Below are 22536 nucleotides of genomic sequence, written 5' to 3' on the forward strand. Positions count from 1 at the left end.
GTACACACATAGTTTCTTGATATTTATAATGAACATAATGGGTTCAGACACTCTTTCAACCATATGTATTTTACAGATTAAATATTTGCAGGAAATAAAATTACATTATAGTCAAATTTACCAGTTTCAAACATAACATATCAAGTATTATAATCTCAATATAACGCTAAACAACAAGCATGAAATCAAGAAAATCATGCAAGATATGCCAGGATGTTTTATTCTGTTTCCACGTAACAGAGACTTTAATATTCATATGCAATGATATATTCACTGAAGTAGTATAAATGATGAATTGTTGAGTGAAATCTGATAAAAGCATCCTAACTAGAGCAACGGCATGTTCTAACATCCAGCTGATAGCATTGAGGGAAGTCAGTATCAGATAAAGTAACAGAGAGGGGTGGGAAGGAGCAAACCGTTCTGCAGGGTCACACATGACAATATCTTTGACTTACTTAACATGAAGGCTTACTGTGTTTCAGTTGACATGTCTGATTTAAGATTATCCTGATATAATTCACAGGTAAGATCACAGGTAGGCACCTGATTCTTGTGGTTGCAACATGAATGATTTAGTCCAATTTTGCAGGAAAAGAAGTTTTATTTGGTTCTTGAGCTTTTCTCCAGCGGCTCCCTGTGGCTTGGTCAAAAAACATGAAAATTAATAACACTTTTTTATTTTATTTTATTTATTTATTTATTTTACCATTTTGCTGTTATTGTCACAACCATTAAGTTACTCTGATGTTATACAATTATAAAAATGTAGACTACACTCCAAATTGAAGCAAAAAACAAAAGTACTAGTAGTTGTAAATCTAAGTACTTTTTGTTTTATGACACTGAAGGTAAACTGTATACTCTATTGCACAGGTGTCAAACATGCGGCCTGGGGGCCAAATCCGACCCGCCAAAGGGTCCAGTCCGACCCTTGGGATGAATTTGTGAAATGCAAAATTTACACTAAGCTATTAACAATCCTTTTAGTTTAGGTTCCACATTCAGATTAATTAAATCTCAAGTGGGCGGGACCAGTAAAATACGATCATAATAATATAAAATAATGACAAATCCAAATTTTTGTCTTTGTAAATGTCAATATTTTCATGTATTTACACTAAAATAAAGTATAATTTCCCAAAAAAATCTGAACAACCTGAAATGTCTCAAGGGAAATAAGTACAATTTTAACAGTATTATCTGATACTAACTGTTCTGTGCATTTGTAGATCCACTGTTATAATGTACATGTGTAAATGATAAACTGAGGCAGAATATTGTTAAAATTACACTTATTTTTTCAGTTTGTTCATGTTATTCACATCTTTTGAAAGGATAATTTGTAGATGTGAATGTTTTCATAATGCAAATTTACTTTTTTTGCTCTAAAACATAGAGAAAAGTTTGGAGTTGACATTATTTATATATTATTATTAGTGGTGGGCAGCGATTAAATGTTTTAATCGTGATTAATCGCATGGCTTTCTGCAATTAATCGCGATTAATCACATAGTTGTTGGGGGGGGGGGGGGGGGGGGGGGGGCACATCAACAGCATTTATTGCCTTTCAGTGATATTTCAGACTGGAAGTACTCCAGTGATAAAAAGTAATTGCACGTCAGTGCTTCCAAACAACTGTGTCCTTCTCAACCCACCATCTGAAGACATTTAAAATGAAAATGTCCATGTAAAAAAACCACTACTTTTACACGTTTATGTCCCCACCAGTGTATTTACAGTTGTGAGTGATTGACAGGAGTCTTAAGCCCACTAATCAGTACTAATACTAATAAGCCCATTAATATGTGATGTTCAGTTGTTCAAAGCAAGCAAAAGGGGCCCTGAAGTGGTCAGAATAAGTTGCACTAACGTATGTTTTGTCCTTTCCGTGTTACCGTAGTTAGTTCGGACATAGAACTAACAGACATGTTTCTTTCACTCTTGTTTGTATGGCCCCAAAAACGTTTGCCTGTGAGTATTTTATGTTCAGTTGTTGTAAGAATGAATAGTATCAAATATCTCTGATGTGAGCCTTTGTTGCTGAATAAAAAGACGTTGTAAATCTTTAATTAACCTGCAAATGCTAATCGTTAGCGTGTCTATGGATTTTCCCATTCAAGTTAGCATCGAGATAAAATGACTGCTAATACAACATTCACATCGTAAATGAGTAAAGGTTAATTCAAAGGCTGACATATTAGACCTAAACACAACCAATGAATTTACATAAACTTAGCATGAGCCTGCACAAAGAATTAGAAACCCATCTCCGACTGCTTGCATAAACAAATTAGCTTAAACATCAGCATTACTTGTAAAGTTTGCTTTTTTCTCCTCTCAGCTGCACATACACACAGCACCGGTGTGTGGACCGGCAAAATAAAAGCATGAGTTTCAAAATAAGAGTCCGTATGTATAAATCAACTAAGATTTGCTTGAAAGGCAGAACAATAATAAAACGGCGTTAACGTGAGATGTTATGTTATTAATGGTCGGGGTTATTTAATGAATGCGTTAACGCGGTAATAACGCGTTAACTTGCCCACCCCTAATTATTATGTTACTATTTTACTGGTTTGGCCCATTTCAGATCAAATTTAGCTGAATGTGGCCCCTGAACTTAAATGAGTTTGACACCCCTGCTCTAATGTGAAGACAGCCTTCACATACCAGTCGGTTTTAACAATGGCAAATGTCACTGTTTTCTTTAGTGTAGTTCTGTAATTTCTTTGTAATTCTGAAAATGCACTGAAACTTTTATTTAATCTTGACATATTCTTTACCAACTCAACCTAAAGAGCTTCTCACAGTCACTACTTTAAGGTAAAACATAGTAAGACATACACTGTAAGCCTGGACTTTGTATTTACTAAAATGCTTTAATTACAAATGTACTTAAATGATTTAAGTTTTATTCCATTACTATAAAATGTTAAGTATATTCTACTAATTTGTAGACATAGTTGAAAGTACAAAAAAGTTTAAGTTGAGTGGATTTAAATCACTAAGTTTTAGTCATGACAACACATTTTTATCTCTGCATTGCATTGTGGGTATTGGGCATGTTGCTGAAAATGTGTTATTTTTCTGTGCAGGGGTTCAGTGGGGTTGTGGTGTTAGTGTTAATTTGGACTTAATGTGTGTATGGCAGTGTTTATTGGCCTTTTTGTGTTTGTTTTTTGTATTTTTGTAGAGCTGCACCATGAGTCAGAGCCATAGGAAGAACAATGGTTTTACTGTTCACCTCAGCTTGATTTTGATTATTAAAATCTTTATGCCATGCCAAAATGATAGCACTTCCTCTACTGGTGAATTACACTGTGTTATCTTCCTGCTTTACCTCCATCCTCACTGCAGTATATTAAGATGAATAATTACATAAAGCAATTTATATTGCAAAAGATTTTAAATTAAATCAACTAGGAATGAGTCCAAAGCACTGATGATATTAAGTTAGTGATTATCTGAAGCAATTGACATTACAACAAATTTTGAGTTAAATTAACTTGGCAATTAGTGTGTTGTACTTAAAATAGCAATTCCATTCAAATCAAGCATCTCAAGTTTTCATTACTCATTACTTAAATTTTTTAAGGTAACTGGTTTACTCAAATTTTTTAAGTAAACTCAGCTTATCCGGTCTTACAGTGTAAACACAACCATAAACATAGTCATCAAACATTTTTTCTAAATTTTTGCCCAAAAATGGCTCTTAAGCTAGTAAAGGTTGTTGACCCATGTTTTATAGGAATAATCAAATTTCAGTGTGAGCACATTTACTCTCTTGAAAAAAGAAAAATACTACAATTATACTATGAGGAAATGAACTACTGTGACTGTATTTTTGTTTGCCTTCTTGATACAAAGCAAAATGAAGAGCTTGCATGTGTGTAGTCTCTAACTTATGTACATTTTTGCACAAAGAAGACATTAAACACACTGCAAATGGTTGAAAATCAAATTAATTTATTCATATCCCAAAAGGTACAGATAAAGTGAAATTATCATGATATTTACACATTGAAATCTCTGTCAGTTCACATAAAAATATAAATCACGTGAATACATCATACACACTGCGATCAAACCCAATCCTTTTACAAAAATCCATAATAATAAGTAACATGGTTCAACAGAAAAGAGATGTGTTGGTCAGGAAGTAGAGAGCTGTTTATTCTCTAAATTTGCTTACAGTAAACATGGAAGAAACATGCCAGGAGTAATGTACTTCAAGTTTGAGGGAAGTCTGAGGTTTCAGGGTTTTGGAATAATACATATGAACCCCTAAACTATGTAAAAAAAAAAAAGAAAGAAAGAAATATGTAGGACTATGATTATTGAAATGTTTTTTTTTTTTTTAATGAAAGTATTATTGTTTTATTGAAATGCTTAAATGTCACCATAAGTCACACTAATGTTTCCCGTCAAACTCTTGCACAAAACAATAAAATGTGACCCTATTATATAGTTTAATAGATAAAGACTCGATGCCTGAACAATTATTGATCTAAATAGTAGAGTATAAAGTGATATTAGCAGGTTCAGAAATAACTAAAATCAGTCTTCTGTTTCGTTTTGTGAGTTAAAATTGGATTCAGCTCATCTCACACACAGCTGACATCCAATCACAGCTTAATGTCAGACTATTTAAAGGGACAGTCCACTCATTTTCTTACATATGAGGGAGAGGTTTTGTTCATTTTAATGATTTGTGCCCATTTTTCTAATTGTGCTTTGGATAAAATTGTATTTACAGTAAAAATTCAAATAACATTTTAAAGTTAGATTTGGTCTATTTAATTTTCTCATAAATTCGGTATGTTCTTACTACAGTGCAATCACATTAAAGTATCTTCGTGTTCTTTTTAATTGCATTTCTTCATTATCAGTGTAGTGTCGACTCCTAAAAGTCTCTGAAGATTGAAATGAGCTAATTAAACTTACAAAGCTTCCTAAAACTATATGTATTTCTAATATGACTAGGGTCCTATCTTACTGAGCTGTTATGAAAAAAATACAGCTTTTTCTTCAAATAACAGTCAGACATTAACGTCCAGGCCTTCCATGTTCATCAGATAAATCAACAAGTGAGGAGTATAATGTTAACTTATAATTCTTTTTGTTTTTTGACATTTGCCATTTTATTTAATTGCAGGTTGCAAAAAAAATAAAAAATAAAAAATTTAACTGGAAACAGAAATAACGAAAACAACTGATTTCTGACAAAATATTTTTGACTCAAGATCCATTCGTTTTAATAGTGTTTTTAACAGAAGATAATCTGAGTAAAGAGGAGAGATTTCAACTCCAGGTGTAAACAGGTCACAGGTTTTTGAATGGAGGCTCAGTTCACTAAATGATGAAAACATTTGGCATCATAATAATCAGATTACCTCTATAATTATGTTTAATGTTTTATCTACAAGCTGACAAGTTATGACATAAAAAATAAGGTCTCAAATGGTAAAAAAATATGGTTTTGTGAGACAATTGACAACTGCATGGTGCATTTTAATATCTCTTTTGTTCTTGTTCCATCAAAACCAAAGTTAAAAGCATCCAAATCTACCATGCACATCATTCTCCCATAAAGCCCCAGTGCTACTTTTGTGAAATTTTCTCTGTATTTAATCTTTCTGAAGTGATTTATTGCTATTTATTATAATATTATCCTCTTTATTTTTATTTTTCAGCGTAAATCATGTATTTTCCTATATTTAACTTACAGATCATGCACCTATTCATGAAAACAAAATATTATTATATCAAAACAGAGAAAACTGTAGAAAAAGTGACCTTTTCTGCAAAGATATCAGTGACTAAAAAACTAAAAAACCAAGTGTGTCCATCTACTGTCATTTATTAAACTCCATGAGTTTTACTGATGAACCAAAGTTGTACAAAAAGACAGTGTTTCCACGTTCACTACGGAGCCTCTGAACGTCCAAATGGGTCATGTCTGATGAGCATGAAAAGATGATAAAGTGTATTTTACCTGAATTATTGACATGTATCGATTGAGGAGTGGATCAACAGTTATTAAACATTTTAGATCAGTAGATGGTTTTGGTCACCAGTGGTTGTTTAGATCTTTAGGGGTTAGTTTTTACCACCACTGTTGTCATTATGATTAGGAGAAGATTGGAGAACTGAAACCGTTTACCCACAGTGATACATATGTGACAGAAATTAATCTAATGAGCCAAATTTTATGTTATGTTTAGGATCTGCTCTGCTTAGTTAGACCATCTTTGTTCTAACTGTGTCTCATGGTCATCATCAGTGCACAGTGTTCAGTTGTTACAACACTGTTCATCTTGAAAACCCTGTATTATCAAGAACTGAAAGTCACACAGAATCCTACCTCAGCAGAGCAACTTTTACACCATTATGTCCTGAAAACCTCATCAAAAAGGCACTGAAGTGTTGCATCTTTGATCTTATAATCTTTATTTATTTGTCATCATGTGACCTGAATATGGATTTTCATATAATCAGGCGTAAGATCATTGTTTCTGCTCAATAATGGTCTCTGTCTCCTAGATGATGACCTTTGACCCCTTCCCAGTGGATTCTGTTTTTGTTGTCCAGGGTCTTTGGTGGCTCAATGATCACTATAGCATAGCAAGTACTTAGTGTGTTAGCTCTTTGTGACTTATTCAGATTTTCAGATTGAACTTCAGTGGTGTAGTCCAGGGTATACAGTGGTATGTGAAGTATACCTACTTATTTTTCAGTCAGCATTGAGTATACCCACTTCTGTATCCCCCAAATGTGCACCATTCAGTAGTATCTGAGCCAAATAGCCCATGTTTTCCCTTAGGATGGTAAAGCCATGACCCGCCCCACTCTGCCTCTAACTGGCTAGTACTTGGTACCTTCACTCACTGATTAGATTGGTTAACTTTAGGCATGAGGACTGAGGAGCCAATCAGAGGCAGAGTAGGGCGGGTCATGCCGAAGAAAATATTGCTAATTTAGCACCAGAGCCAGGGCTCTGCTTAGCACGGGCCATCTCTGGAACCTGATTGGACACCTCCTCAGGTGCCAGTGCCACCCCAGTTGATTGACAGGTCACAGCACATCTCGTTGAAAGATGCATGATTTTTGGAAATGCGAACAAGAAAGGCAGAATAAATGTATTTCAAATGAGTGACACACATCGAGAGAATGTACTGTCATGGAATATATAATTCTGAGGTAAGTTTTAAGGTGGTTTCAGAATGACTCAACTGTTTTAAACTACTGGACATATGACTGCACATTTAGAGGAGAAGAGATTTTGTCCCAGTAGTTAAACTGTGTGCGTAGGCTAACATTATAAAAGGCTAACGCTATGTTTGCCTTATGTTGAATACATTTGACATTTATGCAGCTGCTTGTGTGACCAGTAATACCTATAAACTGCTCCTGATCAAGTCATGATAATTTTATAATAGTGAGCAAATACTACAGATGGATTTTTGGGTAAACTAAACAGAGCAGTCTTATATGTCACTGTTTCTAAAACAGTGTTTTTCTGGACTACTTAAAAAAAAAAAAAAAAAAAAAAAAAAGGGGGGGGGGGGGGGGCACAAAATTGAGAGTATACCCACTTCTCCAGGGACCACTACACCAGTGAGGAACTTGAGTCAAAATTATTTTGACAAAATAATATTATCCAACTTTCACTCTAAAAAAATCATTCTCTTTTTTTGTCCAACAAGGTAGTTGGTAGTTATGATTTGTTAACCTGAATTGTTCCAGATCTCGGACTGACTTTGTTTTTAGGACCTCTTCCATCGGATGGCAGAGAAAATGGCATGGATGAAGTACAGAAGCGTGGCCACATAAGACATCACCTGAAAACATACATACGCAGAAAACCTTCTGTTATCTTTAAGCAGAACACAGCAGGAGGTCTGAGGTGATGAAGACACTAATGATATCACAAAATACAAATGATATTTTCTGTAAGAACCAAAATCAAATCAAATTTATTTATATAAAGTCACATCATACCAAAAGTCTAAACCACACTCTTAAGCCAATTTACAGACACCCAACAGAATCCTCCAGGAGCGAACACTTGGTGACAGTGGTGAGGGAAAACTTCCTTTTAACAGGCAGAAACATTGAGCACATGGATGCACAGCTAACTGAACTACAACTGTTAAAACCAGAAACAGCCGGTGTTAGAATAATTACCAGTGTCTAGAACAAATGTCCATAACTGTTAATGGTACCACTCCAAATCCAAGCATTAACAGTGGATGTACACTGTAAAAAAATTCCTGTTATTTTTACAGTAAAAAACTGGCAGCTGTGGTTTCCAGAACAATACTGTAAAAAAAATAACGAATCAAACTGTAAACATATTTACAGAGTAACATGTAGATTAAACATTTTAAACATGTGACTTCAACATTGGATTTCAGTGATATTTACATGTTTAACATGTTAAATGTACTTTTTTATTTTAAAAAAATATGAGAATCGGCTGTTATTTAAACATTATGGTCTTGCAACTTAAATGGCACCACATTGTTTTTCAATTTACAGCTTTATTTTCTCAAAACAATAGAAATACGTAATTTTGTACATACAAATCTGGTTTTGTTGGCATACTCCTCCTGTAAAAACTACAGCTATCTTTGACTTAATCGTTAACACAAAAATCTGTTCAGACAACTTTGCATTGTATTTTCACTTACAGTTTTTTTATGTTGCAATTTTACAATTTTTTGGTGTTAAATCTACGGTCATTTTTTACAGTGCACTACTACTGTAGCTGTTGGTACTTGTACCAACAGATTATTTGTAAATAATATAAACCTCTACCATCTATGTAACTGTATAATAACAACTATATGGATAAATGAGTGAGGATGATGGAGGCCAGAAGAATATGATATTACAGATATAGAGCAACAGTTCACTGTAGCTGTGTACAGTGTTAGCATGATGCCTCCACTGTGTTTATGGTGAAACATTCAAATCAGCTTTCATTAAAATCAACTTTATAGATAAAACTAGAAGTACATTATGGATTATGTTGTGAATCTGTTCAGTTTCTGAAATGAATGTACATCAATGTCATGTTTAAAGCGATGAATGCATGACTTTGTGTGTGTGTTGAGGTCGTACCACTGCAGCGATGTCCAGTCGGTAGATTTTGAGTGAATCAGGAGCAAGTGCAAGTCGCCCGTTTCCGATGGTGACAGAGGCCAGGCCCACTGATGCACTGAGGAAGAAAACCACTGCCACAAAATGATAAACCACATCCTGCAGTCGGAGGGAAATGAGGAAGAGACAAGTGGAGAGGGAAAGGACAGTAGATGGTAGAAGATGGAGGAGATGGAAAAAGACGAAATGAAGACGACACGTGGGGGAAACATGAGGGAAGAAAGTCATGGGCAAAGTTAAATCAAAGGGGATAATCTATTGGTTTCTGATTAAACAATCAACAAACAGTAAATAGTCTTTGGGTCTTACCAGGGTGGGCCAGACGCTGTTCTGATTGCCACCACAGAGGAAAATAAAGAACCAGAGTGTGGTGAAAACGAAGCAGAACACCGACACAAACATCACCCAGCCCAGGGGGTTTGGTGGGTTGACATGTGTGGACGCCACAAGGATCCAAACTAAACCACCAAACACCTGGAGGATCAGACAGACAGGAAAGAAGGAGAAAATGGAAGTTAACGAAATATCATCAGCATCATTAATATTACGTACCATTTCACTGTACAATAAACTCCCCTCTGCCTGACATTAAACCTGGTCATAAACATGTTTCTACACTTTATTGAAATGAATGCACCTCCATCTTCCTGAACCAAGTACATTTTACTTTGCACCTCAGTGTTTGATCCAGATTTCTACCATTTCTGTCTTTATATTTCTAAGTACCTCACCCCAAGGGGAGGCAAGGCGTATTGTTTTTGGTTCCGTTTTTTGTTTCTTTGTCTGTTTGTTTCTTTGTTTGTTTGTTAACACTCTAGCAGCAAAATTATTGGTTGAATTCATACCAAATTGGATTTATAGATTACCAGTGACCCAGAATAGATCTGATTACATTTTGGGAACAGTAGGTCAAAGTTCACATTTTTCATGAATTTTTAATATCTTTTTTTGCCTCATTTACTTATAATGGGCGAAATTTCAAATGTCTGTAACAGCAAAACTATTGGTTGAATTCATACCAAACTGGATTTATAGATTGCCAGTGACCCAGAATAGATGTCATTACATTTTGGGAAAAGTAGGTCAAAGTTGCAATTTTTTTTGAATAAAAAAAAAAAAATCCCCAATCCCACTATAATGGACGTGTCTGTGTCCGGCGCGTTTATCCGACACGTGTCCCGATGCTGCACCATGGGAGGGTGCTATCGTACAATGGCACCACAGGTACAATGCCGCTAGTTACTTATAATGGACGGAATTTCAAATGTCTATAAATATATCAATTTTGTTTGAATTTACTACAAACTTGGCACATATATAGAGGCAATTGATATGCTGACATCACTACATGCACAGACATGACATCAACTGGATTGATGCCAAAATAAGCTACAATACGTATGAGGGGCGGGGTCTGTTGTGCCTGGCACAACCTGTTTATTATGTACAGTGTGTTTGCTCTTGTATTTTATTTTATTCTTATATTCTATTTTTCAGTGTTTGTCATGCTGCTGCACTAAAATTTCCCAGTTTGAGATCAATAAAGTCTATCTATCTATCTATCTATCTATCTATCTATCTATCTATCTATCTATCTATCTATCTATCTATCTATCTATCTATCTATCTATCTATCTATCTATCTATCTACATCAGCAATACATTTTTCATCTTCATCTTCATGGCTGTGTTGTGACTAAAACTGGTTGAAATACTGATAAAATGTGTTTTTTTTTTTCTGAAAACTAGATGATTCTGTGCGACACTACTGACCTGAATTTAACTGCCTGTAAATTAGAGTGTTGAAACCTTTAAAAGAAGGCTGGGCTCCAAACAAACATCTCTCTCCACCTTTGTCAAACATTCTGGTTGAAAGAGTCTTTGGCATTTTGATAGAGCATGTAAATGTAGCATTTGTTCCCTGATAAGACGCACTTTCAGATGTTAATTAAGACATTTTAGAGTTAAACAAATGTCTGAAACATATAAAACCCTTAAGACTTCATTGTATGTATGTTAAAATTGAACCCTTTCACTTTGGTTCAAGCTCTGATTTGATGTGGTTACATAATTATTGTTTACAGGCCATTCAGGTGTTTTACCACTCAACAATTAGCATTAATCCTCCAGGTAAACATGTATTATTAGGTATGTTACAGTAAATTTCCAAAACTTGCATTGTCTTTCTAAATTAAAAGATCTAACATTAAGCATCAAGTCATTTACGCGAACATAACTGACCTCGTATCATTTTAGAAGAGGTAAATCCAATATATTTGCATAAGAAGTAATTCAGTTTATTAGGAAATTTGGATGATTCATGTGAGTCTTTTAAAAAATTCGGTACATTCAGCAGAAAGTCAAACATCATCTGTAGATATAAGTGAGATCTGATGTGGAAATTCATCCTACAAACGCAAGAAATCAGGTTTCATCAGCTGTGTAAACATATAAAGTTCAAAGCCGTGGTCACAGTCTTTTCATAATCCAACCACTATAAATTGTGCAGCTCTGTAATCGACTGAGTGTTGTACTGACCTCATGTAAAGAATGCGCCACACCCTGAATTTAGCAATGCACCTGCAAGAGGGTTAAATATTTCTCTGACATTAAACATCATTTATTTGATTTTCAGACTGTAACATTCAAGATGCAGTTTGTATGTACAGCCTATATAATCTAATGATCCTGCATACTGACATTTTATACACAAAGTACCAATTAAAAACTCCGGAATGTAACTTAATGTTGATTTAACAGTTTGGCAATTTGCAGAATGAATGGTTTTTTAGAGGTGCTGAGTTCACTTCTAATGTAAATTTGTTTTAACTGATCATTGTTTTATAATATAAAATACATCTTCATACTGTACACTGATAAATTAGTTTTTTGTTCTGTCATCCTTACTATTATACTGTTTAATTGGGTATTATTATTCTGTTTATATTATTTAATGGTCTAATAGAATAACAATAGACTGATGATAACTTGTTTAATTTTATATGTATTGTGCTTCCTCCTATTTTTTTGTGCTGATAGAAAATACATTTTCATCTGAGGCTGAACAAAGTTGATCTGTATCTGTACCAAACACAGGTTCACAAGGAACTCTGTCAATGTTTCTGTCTTTATAATTATGTAACATCTCCATCATATCTTACTTTACATTCTATGCGATAATGCTAAATGTTGAAAACAGCCTCAGGCACAGAGCAGAACAAACACCTCCAGTTGTTCTGTGAGAATGTTGCATTACTTCTTGCAAACCCTGCGTTCAGCTATCAGATCTCATGATATCTGCAAATATTGCATATGCCTTATCTCTGCTGTTTAATATCAGACTGAGAGTGTTATCCAAGTATCACCATTCCTCCAAATGTTTTTCATTCTCTGACCTGTAGCCCATTAAAAGGATTACTACCATGATTGTCTAGGTTTCATATGTGGAGTTAAACTGACTGTTGGTGGTGCCAAAACTTTTTGGTGTAGTCGTTTGCAGATTCCGTGTGCTTCAGTGTGGCTTGGATTTACACCAGTATTCATCCAGTCAACGCAAACAACTTACACTTGATGCGTTAAAAAAAAGGCCCAAATAGTGTGAAATATTGCATGATTTGCCACTGCATTATCATGTTTCTAGAACCACAATGAACAAATCTTCCAGGAAGTTACAAGTATGTGGGTTAAATGGATATTTGAGATTATTGACAGCTAATGTGCTCATCTAAACCAAACATTTTGAATATTTTATTTCAGGTTAATCAACATTTTCAATGAAATGCTCAAAATAACTGCTAAAATTGGGTTTGTTACATGCTGTGTCATGTGTCCTTGTGGCGCGTATCTGCTTCATCTTTTTTCAGATTGTGACTGGTTTTCCCTGTTTTTGTCTTGTTTTCTTCGCCCTAAACCTCTTCATCCTTCAATTCCATTCCAGGAAAAGAAAACTGAGCAGCAGCCGGTACAGCTGCCAAGCCCATCCTCTGTCAAATACCTGCCCTGCACATTTCATATTTGTAATGGTTTAGATTTACACTTCCAACTCCGGTTAGAGTGGTAAGTATTATCAGTTCATTTCCATCTGACAAACACACTGTTTCAACAAAAGATGCACTGGCTCAAAGCCAGGAGAAAAACAACAACCCAAGCAAACAGACCACATGAGTTGACGGTAGGTTTAGATTTACATGTGGATCTGCTAACACAAGCTGTTTTACACCTGTGTCAGAGAAGATTTAATCTTAAAGGGGCTTGGCCTTGAAGCTCTAATATTGTTTTAATAAAGTAAATTATTAAAAAATAGCGTGTGTATGTGTTATATCCTCTAAGAAATCAAAACTTGTGGAGAACGGTGTCTATTCCCACCCACATCCACAGTGATGTGAAAGCAGGAGCTCAGGCAGATGGAGGAGATAAGCAGGAGATGGGAGGGTTCAGTTTGTCCACACAATTCTGAGATGACATTCCTGCTGTAAAGACAAGGTCTACGGCCTAAATTCACACAGCAGAAGAATCTAGTAGATCAACAAAAGTTTGATGGAAACTGTGATACTTGACTTTTCATACCTTTTCATTAATCATGCATGTATATTCGCACATGTCCGTTTAAGCTCCATCACCTCAGTTTAGTCAAATTAATTATTTAAAGGAGAATCTAGAAAATTTGGTTGCTGCTATGTTTTACAAATGTGGTAACATTAAGAACCCTTCCAGCACATATTAGGTACCAAATAGCCAAGAGATCAGTGCATATGAATCCAAATATGGCAAACTTTTTCTGGTAAATCTTTATTTTCTAAAGTCGTTAGTAAATCTATATATTTTTTAAAAAGACATTTAGTATTTTACTCTGTGTGGACCTGTAGTATTCTGGAGCATTTTTTAAATGTCAGACTTTGTGAAAAAGTTTGCCAGGTTTTTCTACTCTCAGCCAAATATTTTTGCATTAATTTGCCACACAGGTGACAAGCTGTTGCAGTGTGACAAACACACACTATTTCCCTATTTCCATGGAAACATTTTTTTCTGAAGGCAAACTTCCCTGTGGTGACAGAAGTTTGCAGGAGTGAAGCTGAAAGTGTTGTTAAAATGTTATGTTGTGGAATCTTAATTGAAGTGAAGTAAATGAGGAAGGAGTAAAATCAGCATTTTCATGAACAGTAAAACAAACCTTTAACTCATCTGATCCTCATTTTTGGTGGTCACTCATTGCTAAATAATACTTTAGACAGCAATGAATAAGCAAACGGAAAGGATAGAGAGGACTATTAAATTATAATATAACTGATTCTGATTTCAGGGCATAAAATGAAAAAAATGGTGAAAACTCATTGATGGATCACCATGAAATAAGATCTGAATGTAAAACCCACCTGAGGTCGGCACAGGTGAAGAGAGCACAAAGAACTGAAGGTGATAATCTCATAAACACACAAGAAGTCCCAAAAAAAAGGCAAAAGTCTGACAAAAAACATGGAGTAAGAAAAAAACAAACTCACAAACTCAGGGATGAAGAAGAGGTCAGGAACAGTGATGAAGATCTTACCGCCCGTGGGCATAACATCACCTGAGGTGGTGGCATATTCCATAGTCCAAAACTCTGTGTGACTGTGTTTGTGTGAGGGATTTTGTGAGTGATTTTCTCCAGAATGTGATACCTAACCAGTTTTAATCTGCTTTTTAAAGGCTGTCCTCCTCTCCTCCCTCTACCTATATCACTCCCCCTATTCATTCTTCTTTCCAAAACTATCTCTCTTTCTTTCTCTTTCTGTTAGTGGTATTGTTGGTGTTCTCCTGTGGGGGTCTTCGCCACTTTTTTCTCCCCTTTTCTCTCCCCTCTGCTCTCTCCTTCTCTCCTTTTAGAACACATTTCACTGGAGAACCTAAAACAAACCACCATCATGCAACACCCAGCAGTAGAACCCCTGTGTGTTTGGTCCCTCTCCTCACACACACACACACACACACACACACACACACACACACACACACACACACACACACACACACACACACACACACACACCAGTGTATAATGTTGAATATGTAATCAGTATCTGTTTTTGTCTTGTCTGGCTTGTCCCACTGTCTTGTCTCGTCCTGTCTCTGTACACTTTCGTTTATATGAGCCCTCCCTCTATGTATATGTATACAAGCAAGGAATGGATGAACATATGAATATGAAGTTGCAGTTTGTTACTTAAACACGAGCTGTAATTAAAAATAAAGTTGTCCTCCAAAGAGGGGTGGTAGTGGCAGGTTTAGGAAAAGGAAAAAAAAAAAAGAACTGAAGGTGATATTCTCATAAACACACAAGAAGTCAGAAAAAAAGGCAAAAGTCTGACAAAAACGTAAAGTAAGAAAAAAACAAACAAACTCACAAACTCAGGGATGAAGAAGAGGTCAGGAACGGTGGTGAAGATCCTGCCGCCCGTGGGCATAATATCACCTGAAGTGGTTGAAGCCATAGTCCAAAACACTGTGTGACTGTGTTTGTGTGAGGGATTTCCTCCAGAATGAGATGTCTAACCAGTTTTAATCTGCTTTTTAAAGGTTGTCCTCCTCTCCTCCTCTGTCTTCTCCCACACCTCCCTCTGTCTGTATCACTCCTCCTATTCATTCTTCTTTCCGAAACTATCTCTCCCTCTAACAGGTGCTTTTGGCTTGTTTGTGCAGGGAGAGGATGTCTTTTTGAGAGTGTGGATCCGAGTGCATAACGTTTTAATGTGTTTACATGTGCCCTCGGGTCTTTTTACTGTTTGTGTATTTCTATGACAATAGCAATGGGCCCGTTTATATGCACACAAAAAAGTGATTGTAAAACAACTACTGCAGTGCTTACCTGGGATATTTAGGAACACGTCACAGCACTTACTAGCACATGACTTTACTACTTCAATGACAGTACTTTTTCTTTCTTTTTTTTTATTTTTTTATTTTACATCACTTTAATTTGATTATACGGGTTTATTTATTTATTTATTTTTAGCATTTTAGTTATCAGAAATGATGATTTATCTTTGGATGTTGGCTTTTACAGTCATAACCATCTTCAGTCAGGAGTATTTGGACAGCGAAAGAAATTGTGTGATTTGTCCTTTGTACACCACCATAGTGGACTTGAAATGAAACAGTTAAGATGTGATTGAAGTGTTGACTGTCAGCTTTAATTCAAGATTTTAATCCATGCACTAAGAACCATCTTCCTATTTATACTGATCTTGGTTTGTCTATAAACTTTTTTGTTTTATTTTTAAAATGGTTCTAATTCTTTAACCCTATAACACCAAACATATCATATTTGATACATGAGTTTTGAAGCCCTCTACATGATCAGTGTGATTTTTTTTTTCTTGAAAAACCTGATGTATACAATTAGATACATGCAATACATGGATAATCCACCAAGGGGGAGGAATTTGTTCATCAGTGGCCTTTCCAGTGACGCTACAAGACTGTCATTATTGAGGAAGGAGGCAGAACTTTGCCAATTTTGAAAAGGAGTTACCAATTTGTTATATTATGTTTTTGTTTGTTCAAAAATAATAATAGTTGAGCATTTAGACCCGATGTGTCAAATATGATACAAAAATTTAACTCATACATGGAAATTGATATTTGAAAAAAATAAAAAGGGGTTGTTCAGACTTTACAGGGTAAATGATTTGTGCAATATTTTTGTTTAACCCCTTGAATCAAAGCTGGAAATCCACACTTAATCACACTGTGATTGATGTATTTCAGATCCACTGTGATGGTGTACAGAAGCAAAATTAAGAATTAGTGTTACTGTCCAAATACTTACGGATGTGACTCCATCATTCAACAGCGGACCGGGGAGAATGAAAAGGTGTATAACTTTACTACATTCAATGCAATGACTACTGTAACAAATTTAGTGTCTTAAAAACTGTATTGTTCTATTAAACTTTAAATCAAACATACCACTCTATCATCACTCAAGAATGTTGATGCTGGTGCAAAACTAAGATACAGAATCATTTAAAAAGTGTGATTTATTTGCAACATCTGCACATGCAACCACAGTTTGATCAAAATAAGAGAATTAGTACAAGAATATTACAAATGAACAGGGTTATGTGAGACTAATCACAAAATGAAAGGAAAATGGTCTGAGTTAATTATATCAAACAAGAAAAGAAAAAAATACCAGCAAAAACTGCTTGTTTTTTTCTGTTTAATGACACTCCTTTCCCCATTTTTCATTTGTAAACAACAACATATTTGTAGCGTGTCGTTTTTTCAACCCAAAATGAATCACAGATTATTCATTTCAACTTTCTGACATGACACCTTCATCATTATGGACCTCTACAACCACTCTCTCCAATTAATTTCACTGCATAAATTGTACTTTTTCCATTTTTAAGGTGCAAAAATGTCCAATAAGAAAACAACTCCAAGGCTACCTTTAAACTCATATGAGCTGAACGTCAGCCTGGCTTTATGTTCATCTTTGACCCTGTGTTTGTGCAGGCTCTTCTTTTCAAGCTGAGGTGCATTCCTGATGAACTAAAAGATGTTCAACATGTTTATTCACATACTCTCCACTGAGATAAAAAGAAAGAAAGAAAGAAAGAAAGAAAGAAAAAAATCTTCAAGGTTAAAATAAGATGGATGAAAACAAAAGCAAACGTCTACAGGGTCTGTAAATGCAATGAAATAGAGGAATGGGAGGATATAGGATGAGAAAGACAGTGATGGATTAGAGAGAAGGTGAGGTGGATGTAAAACTGATACACTTGGGAACATATTGATAATGGTATTAAGAACATGAAAAAAGTAAAGATAGAGGCAGAGACACTGGCTGATTGAATTTAAAGGTGTGATATTTTGCTTCTTTTTTTTTTTTTTTTTTATAGAATTATGCATTTTAAAACATTTTCCTGTTGTCTATATAAACTGTAAATGCTCTGCTTGGGTCTGAATTCTTCATTAATTCAACTCCACAGGTCCATCTTCAACCCTATTTCTGAGTAATGACACCAGAAAGGTCGTTTTGAGCGCTGGCCCTTTAAATGCAAATGAGCCTCTTCACACCCCACCCACTCCAGGTTGTTGGCTGTGCTGTTCTGTCCTGTTCAACCAACAACTGAACATTTTAGGTAATTGGCTCAAAGTTTGATATATTTTCAATATGGACTACAACTGCTGCTGCTGACAGACAATTATGTCGTTCTCTGAGAAATGTTCGTCGGAAGTCTTGACCTTATATGTGCAAATGTTGTGACGTAACTAGTTATAGATGTACTTAGGCAGGAATTAAAATGGGTTGTAGAAATCCACTCCATTTCTGCCAAAATGAATATAAAGATAGCTTTGCAGCACCTGGAGGGTTCAAATTCAAACTTTTTGAACTATTAGGGTCCAAATACACAAATAAATGTACCAAAGACTAATAAAAGTGGGTTTAGAAAAATATGACCCCTTTAACACATAGTATGCTGTAGTTTTCCAAATAACATCAGAGAAGAAATGATGTACAAAATGTCTGAAACTGAACTTTTGATTATGTTTTCCTCCATTACACCCCATATAGTGTTGAATTTACAGTACAAACATACTTATGTTATACTTCCTTGCACTTACAATTAATTAAAAAGGGTTAAGAGGAATCTAAAGTTGTTCATGTCATTTATTAATCATCTGTGAGTCACAGTAAATGAGGTGTGAGGTTTTTGTTTCTGAGTTTGTCACCCAGACAAACTGACAAACACAGAGTGATGGTTTCTAAGCTGACGGATTAAAACCTAAAACAATGTACAAAACCTATTGTGTAGAATGAGATGTTTCAATTTGATATCAATCAATCGAAAGTCTGAGGGGTCACAAAACAAGAAAAACTATATTGGCATCCTCATCACTAAATACTCATCACGGTGTTGTTCTGAGTCACTTTTTTTTCCGGTGGAACTTTCTGAGTGAGGAATTTGAATGAGGGGTTGAGTTGTGGTTCTGTGGCGGACATGGCTAATGCTAATGAGAGGGAAAAGCTGTCGAATGTGAACTGGGCACTGTTCAGAAGCAGCAAACAATAACAGAATAATTCAGGCTTTTTCTCATCAGTAACACATCTATAAGTTGCAGTCAGTGCATAAACCAATTCTTTAAATGTCATTTTCTATTTTTCTGTTCTTGCTTAAGAACACAGCAGGGCTTGAGCATTTGCATAGTTTGGTTTGTGGCAACCAATAATGTAATAATGTCCAATAACATAAAATTTTGGTAAATTTTACATGTAATAAAGTTAATCCTTTAAGCGTCAAAGTTGCAATATTGCAATATCATAATCGAATATTTGAACAACCCCCACCCACCCCGCAAAAAAAGCAAGAAAACTCAGATGCCTAAAGGGTTAATAACATAATAACTTGCCAATGGTGTGGTAAAATGTTTGAGACATAATTAAGGACTCCTACATAGCGCATATCCTTGATGAATGAATGAATGAATGAATGAATGAATGAATGAATGAATGAATGAATGAATGGCATGACAACTACGCCATCCACTATAAATAGTTTTGATGAAAAAACTGCACAAAAACTGCAAAAAAGTCTTTTATTTCTGAGAAATGCATTACCTGTTTATGTACTGGTACATTATTGGTTGCAGTCATTACATTATCAAAAGATATCTTTTAATTCAATAACACTTTACATTATTAGCAAAATGTTTTTACATTTGTGGCCCAAAACCCTGTTATGTTATTGGCCATTATTACATTATTGGTTGCAATAATAATAATAATAATAATAATAATAATAATAATAATAATAATGAGAAGAAGAAGAAGAAGAAGAAGAAGAAGAAGAAGAAGAAGAAGAAGAAGAATTAGAAGAAGAAGAAGAAGAAGAAGTAGAAGAAGAAGAAGAGAACAGGAACAGTGTGTCTTTCTGTCAGGCATCTACATCTACACAGTGTTAGAGCTGGTTGCCTGACAACTTCATACTAACAACACTTTATGAAGTCACTGCTCTCTCTGTTTTTTTGTTAAAAGGTTAACTACTTTCATGAAAAAACACCACCAAGCTGAAGTACTGAGGCAAAAATTAATCGGATGAATGAAAAAACTGAAAACGATTAACTGTTGAAACCAAATCATTTTAATGTTGTGCTCAAATGACATTCAGTTCCATCCTGAGTGAACCTCAGTGCTGCTGTTAGTGCCTCCAGCTCTGTACTAAAACTGTCAGAAATGAAGGCTGTAGTGAGAGAACAGAAGTTGTCTTTTTGTCTCATTCTTGAGTGGAGTGTGACGCAAACTAGTAGTAGTAGATTAAAAAAAAAGTATTATATTTCAGTGATTGACAAACAATATAATGCATCATCATACCTGAGAAGTTTCACATGAAGCTTTTAAAATGTGGTTTCATTTATGTTAGTCAGAGTTTAGAAACTACAGGACACACCTTATCCACAGGTTCAAATTACAGGAAACCGTAAAGTAAGAGAGCTCTCAAATACTGTCATTATGAAGGTGCAGAATTCACAACAAACACTTTCTCTTGAATTTCATTCTTGCGCAGATGAAAACTCAATTCAACATGTAGATTTAATTTCATATTGTTTAATAGTCAAACACATAATTTGTTGCACTGACACACCCTGTGTCAACATGTTCATGCTTTTTTTTGCACAGAATTTGCAACTCATTTGCACGGGCTTTGCAGAGATCAGTGAGGTTTGTTAGGAGATCCTGCCTTGAAGAGGGTTGAAGTTACACAGGAGAAAAAGCATCACTGAAGCTTTTAAGTTTTGTATAATTGGTTTGTTTGGTTCTGCTTGGTTATTTGACTCCCGTGATAACCGTACATGCTCTTGAATATAGGTCCATATAATGATACACTATTGTCTGTAAAGTTGGAACAAAATTATTGTTCCTCTGCTAATGAAATAATTGTGACAATGTGATTTATTCTAGATAAATAAAGTGTAAGTGGAACTGGGAGGTACAGGTAGAAAGGACAGATGTAGACTTAGACACAATAACACACTGTAGTGTTTCTTTTCATACATTCTACACACAGTATTTATTACCCCACCCCCTCAAAGGGGAGGCAAGGGGTGTGATTTTTGGTTCAGTTTGTTTGTTTGTTAACACTCTAGTAGCAAAACTAATGGTTAAATTCATACCATATTGGGTTTTTAGATTGCCAGAGACCCAGAATAGATCTGATTATATTTTGAGAGAAGTAGATCAAAATTAAATTTTTTTTTTGAATTTTTAAAACCTTTTTTCCCCCCATTTACTCATAATGGCCAAATTTCAAATGTCTGTAGCAGCCAAACTATTAGTTGAGTAGTGGTTACATTTTGGGAAAAGTAGCTCAAAGTTCTAATCTTTTATGATTTTTTTCCATAAAAATTTTTAAATAATTTTTCTTCTCCCATTTACTTATAATGGGCAAAATTTTAAATGTCTTTAAAACATCTATTTTGTTTCAATTTACTTCAAACTTGGCACATATATAGAGACAATTGATATGCTGACATCAGCACGCACATAGACATGATGACATCAGCTGGATTCATGCTAAAATAAGCTACAACACATGCCTGGCGCCACTTGTTCTTTATTTTTCTATACACCCATTCCTATGAACTTCTCAGAAAACTGTTACAACTGAACAGTATTCTTGCTGTTCTTCATCATACTGCTGTCAGTTTTAGTTTTCACCCATTAGACAGAAGTATATATACATTTGTATTTATACAATGTATACATACACTGTTGCCCATTACCTCTTCTCATGAAATGACTGTGACAATGGGATTTATTCTAGATACACTATATTGCCAAAAGTATTGGCTCACCCATCCAAATAATCAGAATCAGATGTCCCAATCACTTCTATGGCCACAGGTGTACAAAATCAAGCACCTAGAGATGCAGACTGCTTTTACAAACATTTGTGAAAGAATGGGTCGCTCTCAGAAGCTCAATGAATTCCAGCGTGGAACTGTGATAGGATGCCACCTGTGCAACAAATCCAGTGGTGAAATTTCCTCACTCCTAAATATTCCACAGTCAGCTGTCAGCTGTATTATAAGAAAGTGGAAGTGTTTGGGAATGACAGCAACTCAGTCACGAAGTGGTAGGCCACGTAAACTGACGGAGCGGGGTCAGCGGATGCTGAGGCGCATAGTGCGAAGAGGTCGCCAACTTTCTGCAGAGTTAATCGCAACAGACCTCCAAACTTCATGTGGCCTTCAGATTAGCTCCAGAACAGTGCGCAGAGAACTTCATGGAATGGGTTTCCATGGCCGAGCAGCTGCATCCAAGCCATACATCACCAAGTCCAATGCAAAGCGCCGGATGCAGTGGTGTAAAGCACGCTGCCACTG

At 35.3% G+C, this 22536-nt stretch overlaps 1 protein-coding gene and 1 long non-coding RNA gene across 3 annotated transcripts; one reads left to right on the plus strand and one right to left on the minus strand.

Moving 5' to 3' along the window:
- Window positions 1-2928: 2928 nt before the first annotated feature.
- On the plus strand, window positions 2929-22203 carry LOC115433726 (uncharacterized). The gene is made up of 3 exons (XR_003937411.1): window positions 2929-2939; window positions 4224-4227; window positions 21975-22203. It is a non-coding gene; the product is annotated as an uncharacterized LOC115433726 (long non-coding RNA).
- LOC115433725 (myelin and lymphocyte protein-like) lies at window positions 7566-15699 on the minus strand. Of its 2 annotated transcripts, none has more exons than XM_030155190.1 (4): window positions 15549-15699; window positions 9478-9642; window positions 9130-9267; window positions 7566-7844 (listed from the first exon to the last, which is right to left on the minus strand). In XM_030155190.1, the coding sequence occupies exons 1-4, from the start codon at window positions 15633-15635 to the stop codon at window positions 7770-7772; spliced, it is 465 nt and encodes a 154-aa protein (XP_030011050.1). In that variant the 5' UTR covers window positions 15636-15699; the 3' UTR covers window positions 7566-7769. The 2 variants fall into 2 exon arrangements, with proteins under 2 accessions (XP_030011050.1, XP_030011049.1); XM_030155189.1 differs by lacking the exon at window positions 15549-15699 and adding an exon at window positions 14667-14812.
- Window positions 22204-22536: the final 333 nt, after the last annotated feature.

The sequence above is a fragment of the Sphaeramia orbicularis genome, chromosome 15 (genome assembly GCF_902148855.1).
Source record: "Sphaeramia orbicularis chromosome 15, fSphaOr1.1, whole genome shotgun sequence".
NCBI classification, from domain to species: domain Eukaryota; kingdom Metazoa; phylum Chordata; class Actinopteri; order Kurtiformes; family Apogonidae; genus Sphaeramia; species Sphaeramia orbicularis.